General features: G+C 36.0%; 3 protein-coding genes across 4 annotated transcripts in view; all 3 read left to right on the plus strand.

The window, feature by feature from the left end:
* The window catches only part of LOC120635131 (zinc finger protein 91-like), a 101,020-nt gene that overhangs the window by 39,792 nt on the left and 47,799 nt on the right, over positions 1-13,429 (plus strand). The window lies entirely within an intron of this gene.
* Positions 172-6,114, plus strand: LOC120635134 (zinc finger protein 62 homolog). Of its 2 annotated transcripts, XM_039906065.1 has the most exons (3): positions 172-1,104; positions 4,495-4,623; positions 4,705-6,114. In XM_039906065.1, exons 1-3 carry the CDS (start codon positions 411-413, stop codon positions 5,835-5,837), a joined length of 1,956 nt encoding a protein of 651 aa, XP_039761999.1. In that variant the 5' UTR covers positions 172-410; the 3' UTR covers positions 5,838-6,114. The 2 variants fall into 2 exon arrangements, 1 of the variants encoding a protein (XP_039761999.1); XR_005659271.1 differs by lacking the exons at positions 172-1,104; positions 4,705-6,114 and adding an exon at positions 2,901-3,158 and having other exon boundaries at positions 4,495-4,566.
* Positions 7,957-11,220, plus strand: LOC120635133 (gastrula zinc finger protein XlCGF57.1-like). Its single transcript, XM_039906064.1, has 2 exons — positions 7,957-8,031; positions 8,998-11,220. Exon 2 carries the CDS (start codon positions 9,030-9,032, stop codon positions 10,527-10,529), a length of 1,500 nt encoding a protein of 499 aa, XP_039761998.1. The 5' UTR covers positions 7,957-8,031; positions 8,998-9,029; the 3' UTR covers positions 10,530-11,220.

The raw sequence follows: 13,429 nt of genomic DNA on the forward strand, positions 1-13,429 counted from the left end.
ATATATATATGTATATATATACAATCTATACAAATTAAACACACAGAAGAAACTTAGAAAATCTTCTCTCTTATCACTAAAACGATCTCTTCCAGACAACCTTTGATGTTTGGAAAAAACGAAGGAACGGGTTGATGCAGCAATTTAAGTTTAAAAATATTATAAAAGATCGGGAAAAGTCATTCGAATTCACTGTAGAAAATCATAAAAATTATATAATCAAATACCTAGTTAAAACGGAAGGAAATAAAACCGCTATACTTGAAATATCTAACATAACTGTAGCTTAAAGAAAATCTAAACCAGTAAAGAGATCTGGTGGAATTGCTAAAACTAAAACTGTAGTTAAGCCTGATATAGTAATAACTTTTGTCAAAAAGGAGAGACAAGTTCCACTTAACGGTAGAAACATGCACTGCGCAAACATAGAAGCTTTTTTGAAATCTTCGACTGCGACGCCTATTCGAAGCCATGATGGATTCGCCTATACGTGTTGCTTTTGTAGTGATCGCTATGTATATCCAGCCGATTTGAAATCTAACACATTGATGACTCACAATAATGACCGCGATATACAAGAGTACTTGAAGAAACAACGGCCCGACGCTTTCTTAATGAAGCTCGATATAACGCAATTGAAATGTACAGAATTTGACGAAAACCTCGACACAGCAGACGCATTGTTAAGCCATTTGCAGAACGTGCACAGAAGGCTTATCTTCACGGCTGTGAAGAACGAGATCATTCCAATAAAATTTGGCGGTGAGGAACTGCAATGTGCCATATGCCCTCTTGTCTTCCACAAATACAAAATCCTTTTAGAGCTCATGCATACGCATTACAGGAACCATGTGTGTGAGGTTTGCGACGTCGCTTTTATGAATCGGAAGGCGATGTACGAATACAGGGACATTCATGAAACAGGCACTTTCGAATGTGATACATGCAACAAAGTCTTCGAAACGTTACAGAGGAATCATGTTAAACTTGTCCACAAATTTATGAATATGCCCACCAAAAGCGGCGTATGCAATCAGAGATTTAAAAGCACCCGAACGAAAGATCAACACATGGCTACCGCGCATGGAATGTCGCCTGTGATTCGTAAGTGTTCAGCTTGCGACAGAACATTTTGAACCAACTTTCCATGGATGCACACGAAGAAGTTCCACCTACAAGAAAGGAATCACCCGTGCACTGAGTGCGAAAAGAGCTTCTTTACGCGATCGCAGTTTAAAAACCATATGTTGAAGCACACGGGCAGGAAAGATTTCCAATGTGACGTATGTTCGAAATGGTTCACAAGGAAGTCTGTATTGCGCAAACACATGCGATACATACCAACGACCGGCGGTTTACATGTTTGCATTGTGAACGAGGTTTCGTGCAAAAGTGCAGTTGGCGCGGTCACATGCGTTCACGGGGAAATAGATGATAACGCAACGTATGATGCGGAAAACATGCTGTAATATTTTGCTATTGGGTATACTTGTATGTGTACTGAGATCAAAGAGAGTTAACTCTCGTCTGGCTGAGCAATGAATGTGTTCGGTGCGACAGATTGGTTCAGCATTGATTGCGTCCTGGTACTCTCAAAGAGTATACAAATAGAATATGACAAATTTGAAGTTGACTCATTCTATATTCATTACATTAACACGTTGGCTGCTGAAACACAACGTTTGTGTTTTAAAACTACGTAACGCGTGTGCGGCTCAAACACGCTAGGCGTGTTAAAATAAATGTACCTACAAGGATGCAGCCGAACACGCTGGGCGTGTTTTTCCGGCGTTCTGCGAGTGCGGCAAACACAAACGCTGTGTTGTTTAAATATACTGTTAGAGCGGCCTTTACGCAACAAGTGTGTTATACGTTACCGCAAGTACGTTTTATTAAATATTAGTTAAACGTTAACGCAAAATACCATCGATCACTAAATAATATCCACCTAGATAATTGCATTGTTTCTATCGTCCTAGGATCGTCGTCCTATATTTTAGCATACTCTACAATGTTTTTCTGCAACAAAGGTATCCGCAACATAAGTTTGACGTCTATTTGTATATTTTTTAATATTTGTACGCCTGAGTTCGCCTGCACTATTTTCATTGGTATCGGGTATCGTCAATAATTTATTTTATAAATGTCGGTTTGCATTCCATTATACCGACAGAATTACAAAACGATGCATCCGCATCCTTATTTTTTCTTATCGTCTTAAATAAACGTTATCGGTGCGGCCAGCGGTACCAATAAACTACTCAGGAATGAGTTACTATTGTTTCGAATTTAAAAGTAAATTTAACAATGGTTCTGTATATTTACTGGAAGGATTATTATATTTAAAATGCATATTATTTTAAAATTTGCTTCTTTGTCGGCAATCCGCATTCGTATGTAATAGGTATTTAATACTGTTTTTTTACTTATTTATTTATCATGATTCGTAAATGACATTCACAAGTTACACACAGGTTGACGTTGCCGCGATTTTGAATATAGTAAAATAGTGTACCTACCAGATGTAAAGCCACTATATTTAAAGCTCTTTAGAAAATGATTATTTTTGAAAAAAAGAAAATCTGTGTTGACTACATTAAAGTTTTATTCTATTTTATCCAACAAAAAAATACAAATTGCTATTCAAATGCGACAAGTGTTGGGTTTTCATGTTGTTCAATAAATAAATGAGAAAATACGAGTGATGTAATAACACACCTGTTGCGTAAAGGCCGCATAGCTGTCGCGATAAGTTTAAACACGCCAGGCGTGTGGGGCCGCATGCTCGTAGCGCCTGTTTCGAATACGCTTCACCAGTGCTGAAAACACGCCTAGCGTGTAATCCTGCCGCACTCGTGTACCGTATTTGTTAATGTTAGGCAGCAGTCAACGTGTTAATGGTAGATCGATGCGACCAATACGATTATATAATTCCTCGTCGTCGTTTTATGAACTAATAGATATAAACAGGCGAAAGTTTTAGGGGAGTCGGGCCTGTTTTAGCACCTCCTATGATAAGTGACACATGTCAGGTGAAAAAGGCAAAAGTTGTAAATAAGCTATCCGAAGCTTACCTCAAGGTGGTGAAATAGGCTCTAAGGAATAAAGCGATCTCGAAAAAAAATTTGCACAGCGATACATAGCATCCTTGAGACGGTGTAAGTTATTTTATCTATATCTATCAGTGAAATTAAATATTTAAGAAAAAAAAAATCTAGAAAATAATGAATCCGTGCGAAAGCACGGGCGATTAATTTATAGCGATCTTTTTAATATATTAATACTGAACATAAATCAAATTCGATAAAATATACTTTAATGTTGTTTGTACAAGATACATACCTAACATTTTCTTCTAAAAAAACCAACTCTTCTTCCAACTCACAGTTAGACGACATATTCCTCTCATCGTCATCATCAACAATCTATTACCGGCTTCTTCACAATACTGCTCAGTATATGGGGGCACAATTGTCCCCATATAATGAGCAGGGTTTAGCCCGTAGTCCACAACGCTGGCCAAATGTGGATTGGAAGACTTCACACGCCTTTGAGAACAATGTGGGGGACTCTCAGGCATGCAGGTTTCCTCGCGATGTTTTAGTGATATTATTTTATTTCCTTCCTAAATTGAATATAGAAACGCGCATAATTCTGATAAGCTATTGGCGCTGATAGGTACGTGTTGGTAATGAAACTTAGCTCCCATATTATGGGATCGGGAGGCTGAACTCATGTCCCAAAAGCTATCATCGCTTCTACCATATTCTGGTACATTTTAAAATGCGAATATTCCACAACTGACTTTTATCAAAATCGGTTCAGTTTATTTCTGGCTAATTGATTTATGTTATACGCGGTCTGGCTGGCCGTAACTAAATTTTGTGAGTTAAAATAGTAGTCAAAAAAAATATGGTTGAATCGACCTCGATGGCTTCACCAAAGTTTCTTAGATTATTCTTCTCTTTATAATTTAAAAAGGCTACTACATAGTAAAAAGACGCGTTTTCCTGCTTTCCACCAACACCTAAACGCCAGAATCTATTTTAATTAGATCTTTTTTTTTTCTAATTTATACCCGCGCGAAGCGTCGCTAGTAAGCTTATAATCCACAAATAGATTGCTGCGGATGGTTTCTGTCATGAATCTGCAGCGGATGGTTTCTGTCATGAATTAAAAAAAATATTAAGCAAAGGTTTTATTTATTATTTATTGAGACTTTGGTTGATACATTTTATTAATTAGGTGGTTTTATTACCACCCAGATAAAATATTTATTATTTGATATCACTCAACAACATCACACTACTATACTATAATGAAATCACTTAATAGTATTGCTCGGGTTTTCAGGAATAAAACTGATATGGTTCAGAATAAAAACATTTTTACGTTAAATTATATCTCCTGGTTTTCCAAGTGGTCCAATTGGCGTAGTGAGAAGTTAAGAAAGAGCATCATAGATACAAATTCAAAAATGCGTTTTCTTTATAGGTTTCCATCATCAGTCGATCATCAAAAGGGAAATAAGTAACGATGATAAGAAGAAACATACCAATGATAAAGCCAAGAAAATAGTTAAGTCTGAAGGGAAAAAAACCGCTCTAGGCAAAACACCTAACATAGTTTTTGTGAAAGGGGTTCCTGAAAAGAATAAAAGACCCGCTCCAATCCCTGAAATTGTAACGGCTTTATCTCAAATGCCAAACATAACGATAGTTAAAGGACCGTATAAAAAGGCAGAGAAGAAGCCTGCACCGGTTACCGAAAAGCACAGGCATTATAAAAATTTGGAAGTTTTATTAGCATATTCGAATGCAACACCTATTCGGAACCATGACGGATTCGCCTATATGTGTTGCTTCTGTTCGAATAACTTTGTAAACCCAAGAGATTTAAAAACGCATACATTAATGACACACAATAACAGTAATGATATACGCGATTTTATGCAAAAGCAACGACCCTCTGCTTTCTTACTCAAGCTTGATATAACCCAATTGAAGTGTAAAGTATGTGATGATAGCATTGACACAGTTGACGGATTATTTGACCATTTGCAAAACGAGCATAAGAAGCTTCTCTATACGGATGTGAAGAATCAAATTATACCATTTAAATTTGGAGGGGAGGAACTCCAGTGTGCAATGTGTCCGCTTCTCTTCAACAAATACAAAGTCCTCCTAGAACATATGCATACGCATTACAGAAATTATGTGTGTGAAGTTTGCGACGGTGGATTCATTAGTCGCAGGGCTATGATCAACCATAAAGAATCCCATAAAAAGGGCTCCTTCGAATGCAGCAAGTGCGATAAAGTCTTCGACAACATCCTTAGGAGGAGAACGCATATGAATGCTGTCCATAAATTTAAGAACAGACCGAATAAATGCGGGGTATGCAATGAAAGGTTCAAGAGCACCCCGATGAAGGACCAGCATATGATCAACGTGCATGGAATGTCGCCGGTAATTCGCAAGTGTCTCGCGTGTGACAAAACCTTCACGAACCAACATTCCTTGCGGATACACACGAAGAAATATCACCTGATGGAGAGGAATCATCAATGCACGGAGTGCGAAAAGAACTTCTTTACCGGAGCGCAGTTGCAGATACACATGCTGAAGCACACGGGCAAGAAAGATTTCCAATGTGACTTCTGCTACAAGTGGTTTTCAAGGAAAACAGTTTTGACTACACACATGCGAATCCACACGAACGATAGACGGTTCACATGTTTGCAGTGTGGACGTGGATTTATACAGAAGTGTAGCTGGCGAGGTCACATGCGTTCTGTACATGGAGAGTTGGACGATCAGGCAATGTCTACGATTTAATTAAGAGACACATAATTGCTGTTTACAATATACCGATAGCGAATTGAATTTAGTTGATGTTAGTCATCTTCTTTATAATATTTATTAACTTAAAGACCTGATAACTGATATAGGCGTTTATGTCACCAATTAAGGGTTTTAAAAAGGTCAAATTGAAAGATAACAGGAAAATATTATTAGTAAAAACTTCTAAATACATTACGGTTTAGAGTGATGTGCTCAAATGAGTAAAATTAACATAAGAAATACATTTTAAAAATGTAACTTATGTATTAAGTTTTATAATAATACGTCTGAACATCATAAATAATTTATTATTCAATAGCATTAGTTGTTTAAAATATAGATTGTTAATAAATAATGATTATACACCAGTCAATCAGTAACTGATTAAGTGTTTTATTTATAACCATAATAATACATACTAACTGTTCTTTATTAAAAATAATACTCGCAAAATTGAGTGAGATCAAAGTGAGTCGTTTGCACTCATAAAATAAACAATAATAAAGATACACACGTAAATTGATGACAATGATGGATTGAGAATGATTTAATATTGTTTTCTGTCAAAAAATAATCATGTACATATTTTGTAATACTGCCTCCAACTGAGTAATACAAAGATCTTAACCACAATAATACATCAAGAGATGTTTTCGAAAAAGCATCATCAAACATAAAAATTCAAAAGTACATTTTCTTTATAGGTGCTCATCATCAGTTGATCATCAAAAGCGAAATAGCCGACGATGCGAAGAGTCGAATTAATGATAGAGACAAGGAATTATATCAATCTTCAGAAATAAACAGTACTGATAAAATACCTCATATAACTTTTGTAAAATGCCTAACTGAAAAGACAAAAAGATCTCCTCCAATCCCAGAAATTATAACCGCTATAGCTAAAATGCCTAATATAACAATAGTAAAAGGATTATCTAAACCTATTAAAAGGTCACCACCAAATTGCACCGGTATAGCTAAAATGTCTGACACACAAGTGGGGGTTGTATCTAAAAATAATAGAAAACCTACAATAACCATAAATAAAACCACTATAACTAAAATGCCAGATATAACATTAGTTAAAAATAGTGCGGAGAATCGCGCTCCTATTTCCGATAAACATAGACATCGTTCTAATTTAGAAGTTTTTATAGCACATTCGAATGCAACGCCAATTCGAAGCCATGACGGATTCGCCTATACCTGTTGCTTTTGTAACAATATCTATGTGCATCCAGCTGATTTGAAAACGCACACATTGACAACCCACAACAACAGTCACGACATACGAGAGTTTATGAAGAAACAACGACCTGATGCTTTCTTGCTGAAGCTTGATATTACCCTAATGAAATGCACAGTATGCGAAGAAAGAATTGACACAGTAGACGCATTATTTGACCATTTGCAAAACGAACACAAGAAATTTCTGTACACTGCTGTAAAGAATCAGATAATTCCATTCAAATTTGGCGGTGAAGAACTTCAATGTGCCATTTGTCCTCTCGTATTTAATAAATACAAAATTCTTCTGGAACACATGCATTCACATTTCAGAAATTACATCTGCGATGTTTGCGACTACGGATTCATTAGCCGAAGAGCGATGCTGTCCCATAAAGAGTCGCATACAAAAGGGTCCTTCAAATGTAGCAAATGCGATAAAGTTTTCGAAAACCCTCAGAGGAGGAGAACGCATATGAATGCAGTTCACACGTTCATGAGTTTGCCAAGTAAATGCGGGATCTGCAAGGAGAGATTTAAAAGTGGACCTTTAAAGGACCAGCATATGATTAACGTGCATGGAATGTCGCCAGTGATTCGGAAATGCTTAGCGTGCGACAAAAGCTTTGCGAACCAGCAAGCCTTGCGGATACACACGAAGAAATATCACCTGATGGAGAGAAATTTCCAATGCACGGAGTGCGATATGAAATTCTTTACCGGAACGCAGTTGAAAAACCATATGTTGAAGCACACGGGCAAGAAGGATTTCCAATGTGACGTTTGCTTGAAGTGGTTCGGCAGGAAATGCGTTTTGACCGAGCACATGCGTATCCACACGAACGATCGCCGGTTCACATGTTTGCAGTGCGGACGAGGGTTCGTGCAGAAATGCAGTTGGCGCGGTCACATGCGTACCGTACACGGAGAGTTAGATGATAGAGCAATGACTTTGGCATAGGTGGGAAATAATAATCTATTGTTATTAAGCAAAGTTTTGATAATAAAAGGAGTGTTCAAGTGCCCTAGGCCATTATTTCGTGCAATGTTTTATTTTTCACGTAGACATAGACGGTAGAAGCATTTTAGAATTGAGTATAAATAACTATAATTATTACTGGTAGGAGGACATTAATAAGTTATAAGGTGAGAGATTGAGAGGCTTTTTGGGTTGATACTACGAAAATATAGTAGGTACTACTTGGAAATGTGTTTTACATTTTACTTAAAGGTGTACTCAAGCTTTGAAGACTAGCTGCAAAAGAATTTAAGGCACCACTTGTAATAATTACCAATGCTCTTCGATCTAGAGAAATGGTCATTCTTTTAAATATCCTATATATCAGCTTTCATATAATTCATAATATAATAACCTTGTAATGACCTGAAATAACTTTTATACGTTTACGTTTTGTATGATTGTTTAAATTTTATTTAGGATCATAACCATTTGCTGTTGCAAAAAAGCAGTTTTTGAACAACCTTCATTTCTTAAAGTACTTATTGCACAATAAGTAAGAGAACATTCATTATGATGAAAAACTCTTGTACCCCACCTCTTGTCTTTAATACCCCATGGGCTAAATAAAACATCATTAAAATTAGGACTTATATTATCTTAAAATAAAAATATCGAATTCAGAACTACCACACGTTCTTGGTTATGGCAGCAAACAATTGAAATTAAAATAAATTAATGCTTATTTTTAGTCTGGCCTTCTTTATAAATTACTTATTTTATCGCATCGTTGGTTCGTGTTATCGCAAGATTCATTTATATAAATTTTCTTTAAGCGGAAGCTATGACTGGGGCTGTATTTGCTAATAATAGGTCTGTTTTATACCAACAAGTATCTGGAAAGTCACTAAAATACTACTAAAAAGAGACCAACAAACATACAAATTCAAAAATACGTTTTCTTTATAGGTCCCCATCAACAGTTGGCCATCAAAGGTAAAATGAGCGGAGATATAAAGAAGATTCCTATTTACGGTGATGTGAAGAAAATGATTATGCGTAAAGATAATAAAAACGCTATAGTCCAAATACCTAACGCAACAGTCAAAAGGCTTTCTGTAAAGATTAAAAGACCCGCGCCAGTACCTGATATTGTAACTGCTATATCTAAAATGCCTAACATAACCATAATGAAGGGTTTATCAGGAACTATCAAAAGAATGCCCACAAAAAATAGAACTGCAATGGTCACAATACCAAGAAATAAAACTGCCATAACTGCATTACCAAATGTCACTGTCGTAAAAGGATTATCTGATTGTATTAGTAGAACCGCTCCAAACACAATAGTAAAAACAGTTTTAGTTAAAAAAACGCCTAAAAAAATACCGAATAAAAAGGGTGAGAAGGGGGACCCTCCGATTTCTGAAAAACACAAGCATTGTACGAATTTAGAAGTTATTTTGGGGAGTTCGAACGCAACGCCGATTCGTAGCCAAGATGGATTCGCATATACGTGTTGCTTCTGTAACGAGAGCTATGTAAAGCCAGCCGATCTAAAAACTCATACAATGATGACACATAACAACAGTTCCGATGTAAGTGAGTTCATGAAGAAACAACGACCCTCTGCTTTCTTACTGAAGCTCGATATTACACTATTAAAATGCACACTATGTGACGAAAGTACCATAGACACGGTAGAAGGATTGTTCAACCATTTGCAAGAAGAACACAAAAAGATTCTATTTACGGATGTAAAGAATCATATAATTCCCTTTAGATTTGGAGGAGATCAACTGCAATGTGCTATTTGTCCGAATGTATTCACCAAATACAAAATCCTTTTAGAGCACATGCATACGCATTACAGAAACTACGTCTGTGATATTTGTAATTATGGTTTCAGTACTCGCAGGGCGATGTTAAATCACAAAGAATCACATAAAACAGGCACCTACGAATGCAGTCAGTGCGACAAAGTATTTGAGAACCCCCAAAGGAGAAGAACGCATCTTAACGCAGTCCACAAATTTATGAACATGCCCCACAGATGCGGTGTCTGCAATGAGAGATTTAAAAGCATCCGCCTGAAGGATCGACACATGATCAAAGTGCACGGAAAGACGCCGATGTCTTTAACATGCTTAGCCTGTGACAAAATCTTCACAAGCCAAAATTCCTTACGGATACACAGAAAAAATTATCACCTGATGGAAAGGCATTACCAATGCAAGGAGTGCGAAATGAACTTCTTCACCAACGGCCAGTTGAAGAACCACATGGTGAAGCACACGGGCAGGAAGGATTTCCAATGCGACGTTTGCTTGAAGTGGTTCACAAGGAAAACAGTTTTGCGCGAGCATATGCGGATTCATGCAAACGATCGTCGTTTCACCTGTTTGGAGTGCGGAAGGGGATTCGTTCAGAAATGCAGTTGGCGTGGTCACATGCGTACGGTGCATGGTTTGAAAGCTGATAAGGCATTGTCTACGACGTAAATACTTTCGGTATAAGTCAAGGAAAAAAGATGTGGTGTACTCGTTAAGTGCACAGGGATAAAAACCTGAGTTAAAAAATTAATTTAATTTTATTCCCTTTAAAAAATCATATATAAAATATGATTTTTGTACCTGTGAATATTTATTGAAGTTACGAAGACGTTTTCTCTGTAGCCGCGTTAAGCAATTTTGCGGTAGGGGTAGTACTTACGGTTTTGCATCACCGATGACCTCGATATGCTCGTGAGGTAATGCGCTCGACTAGCTATGCGTGTTATAGCGGAATGTGTGCATTTCGGTAGGGGTTTGCATCACCGATGACCTCGACATGCTCGTGAGTTAATGCGCCCGACTAGCGATGCGTATTATAGCGGAGTGTGTGCATTTGTACGCATTATTACATTACATTGTAAATTCACTTTTTGAATGGAAAAAATCTTGTGATTTCGCTTCACAGACATTCGTGAGGTTATATGAATTGGTTAATTATTTTGAGGTTATATGAAGTCACTGCGCAGAACAATAGTTAGTATTTAATATACTTACTCGTAAATGTTCATGTAGGAAATTAATAACAAACAAAGAAGGTACTTATTGTGGAAACACAGTTATTCTATCGTTTTGTATTTTCTCTTTTCTCTGCAGTCCTTAAAATTTAATGTTTTTTTTTTTTTATATAATAACCAATGGGTCGTTGACTTTTAAACATTTTATTGCCATAATTAAACCAACTTTATATAAAAAAAAAAATCGGTACTTTTTACATTTTTAGTACAGAAACCCGAACGGCAGTTATTAAAATGAAAATTATAATAGATAACTAAAAACTAAATTTAATAAGGAAACAAAAATTAAGTAAATAATAACGGCTACTGATCGTACATAGATATCTGTCTAGATGCTGTCTAATGTCCGAAACAATAATATTATTAATTTTTTTTTTGATATTTCGTTCAAGTTTACGTAAAAACACATTAAAATATTGTAACATTAATAGTGACAGTTAACTCCGGATATAACCATTCGAATTAATTCCTAATTTCAATTAAATTCAAATTATTGCTGTGTTATGTTGCCTGCCTAATATTTGTTAATTTTTATTCTTGTTAAAGTTTTTATTATGTTTTGGTGTACAATAAAGCAAAATTGATTTATTTATTTATTTCACATTTGTTTTATAAATATAACGTAAAGTAAACTATGTAAAACTAAATAAAATTTAAAACGTCTTCGAAACTACCGCAGCGAGGCACGGTTCCTAAGATGCTGACAGCATCGCCCCTTTGGATGGCCAAACTAATGCGTTGGCCAATTCATTAAAAAGAGCTCGTGCCTCCGGACGTACAATAAAGTGTATTAAATAAAAATAAACGAATAAAAATAAATGAATAAAAATTATTAAAACTTTGAAAAAACTTTTTGAAATGTCTTGAAGGTTTTAATTATCAATGTTAATTACTTTAAGTAATGAAATACTGTGTCATTTCCATAATTCCCACATTTGAATTTAATTCATATTTATAAATAATACTATAGTAGTAAAAAGGGAATAAGCGGTGATAGCCCAGTGGGCAGGAGCTCGACTTCACTTTCAGGGGCCGAGTTCGAATCCAAGCACACACCTCTATCTTTTCTAAGTTATGTGCGTTTTAAGTCATTAAAATATCACTTGCTTTAACGGTGAAGGAAAACATCGTTAAGAAACCTGCATGCGTGAGTGTTCTAACAATCCGCACTGGGCCAGCGTGGTGGACTACGGCCTCATTGTGGGAATAATATTTTCATTTAAAATCACAAGTAGGTCAATTATATAATGTAAAACAAACAAAAAATTCTACGCAACACAACTAAGTTCATAGCTAAGAATATGCTACATTTGTTTGAAAATGGTCCTGCACCAAATTTATTTGCACAGCCGTGACTATTTCTAAGCCAGTGGCATAACGTTAAGAATAGTTTTCACGCTTTGAAGATGCTGTGATTTGAAGTGTGACAAAACACTGCATCATTGTTCCGACTTTATGCTACCATAGTCATAATGACAATGGAGTATTTAAAAATAAAAGACACCATAAAAGGACTGATTATTTTTCTTTGTTGTATCAAGTATTATGTATTCTTGAAGTCGGTTTAGTAACAATGGTTTTTATGATCGTTATAATTATGAACTGTAATAGTCAAATAAATTTGTATTTAATTATGTAGCAACTATTATATTAAATGAAAGTCTTAAATAAAAACTTATTTGTAAATAATTCTAGTTTTACTCTAGTCATACCACGAACCTCGATTTGAACCACGATCATTCTGAGCTATATTAATAAACGTCGCATAACGTCGACATAGTCAAGTTCCATTTTAATACTCTGACATAAGAAATGTGCTTTCAATTGGAGGTGTCACGAAATGCTGATTAACTACTCCGCTGCTAAGTCGTTTATTAATATAATCCATTGTCTAAAACAAACAAATCGCAATGTTATAGATATTAAAAGATATAGGAGATAATATGCACCCCTGGTGTACCCCTAATGTTAGTGATGACGTACGTATATACGTTTCGCCGACTCAAAGAACTCGCTAAATGCTTAAGCTCAATCACGTATGAGCCTTATTTATTATGAATACTTTATCCCCTAGCGGCTGCAAGCCAAAGTGCGTCTTGCCAGTGCTGACTTTGTCCTCGAAATATAGTAAAAGGGCAATGCTCGGAATATTTCTATAAGATCAAAAACGAAATGAAGACCTCATTTCGTTCAGAAATGCAAATGAAGTACTCAGAATCATTCACATAGTTGTCTTACTTAATATAGACGAACCCTAAATTGATAAGTGAATAGACAACGTCAAGCACGAGTCGCATAAGAGTACGAGTACGTACGAGTACATAAGGAGCACAA

This window comes from Pararge aegeria, chromosome 26 (genome assembly GCF_905163445.1).
Source record: "Pararge aegeria chromosome 26, ilParAegt1.1, whole genome shotgun sequence".
In the NCBI taxonomy this organism is placed as follows: domain Eukaryota; kingdom Metazoa; phylum Arthropoda; class Insecta; order Lepidoptera; family Nymphalidae; genus Pararge; species Pararge aegeria.

What these genes read in the sequence shown, in the direction of transcription:
- LOC120635134 (XM_039906065.1), top strand. Translation starts at nt 411, where the DNA reads ATGCACTGCGCAAACATAGAAGCTTTTTTGAAATCTTCGACTGCGACG. An exon ending in TGGAATGTCGCCTGTGATTC is followed by an intron (nt 1,105 to 4,494) that starts GTAAGTGTTCAG and finishes TTTTCTTTATAG; the next exon opens with GTTTCCATCATCAGTCGATC. An exon ending in TCTAGGCAAAACACCTAACA is followed by an intron (nt 4,624 to 4,704) that starts TAGTTTTTGTGA and finishes TATCTCAAATGC; the next exon opens with CAAACATAACGATAGTTAAA.
- LOC120635133 (XM_039906064.1), top strand. Translation starts at nt 9,030, where the DNA reads ATGAGCGGAGATATAAAGAAGATTCCTATTTACGGTGATGTGAAGAAA.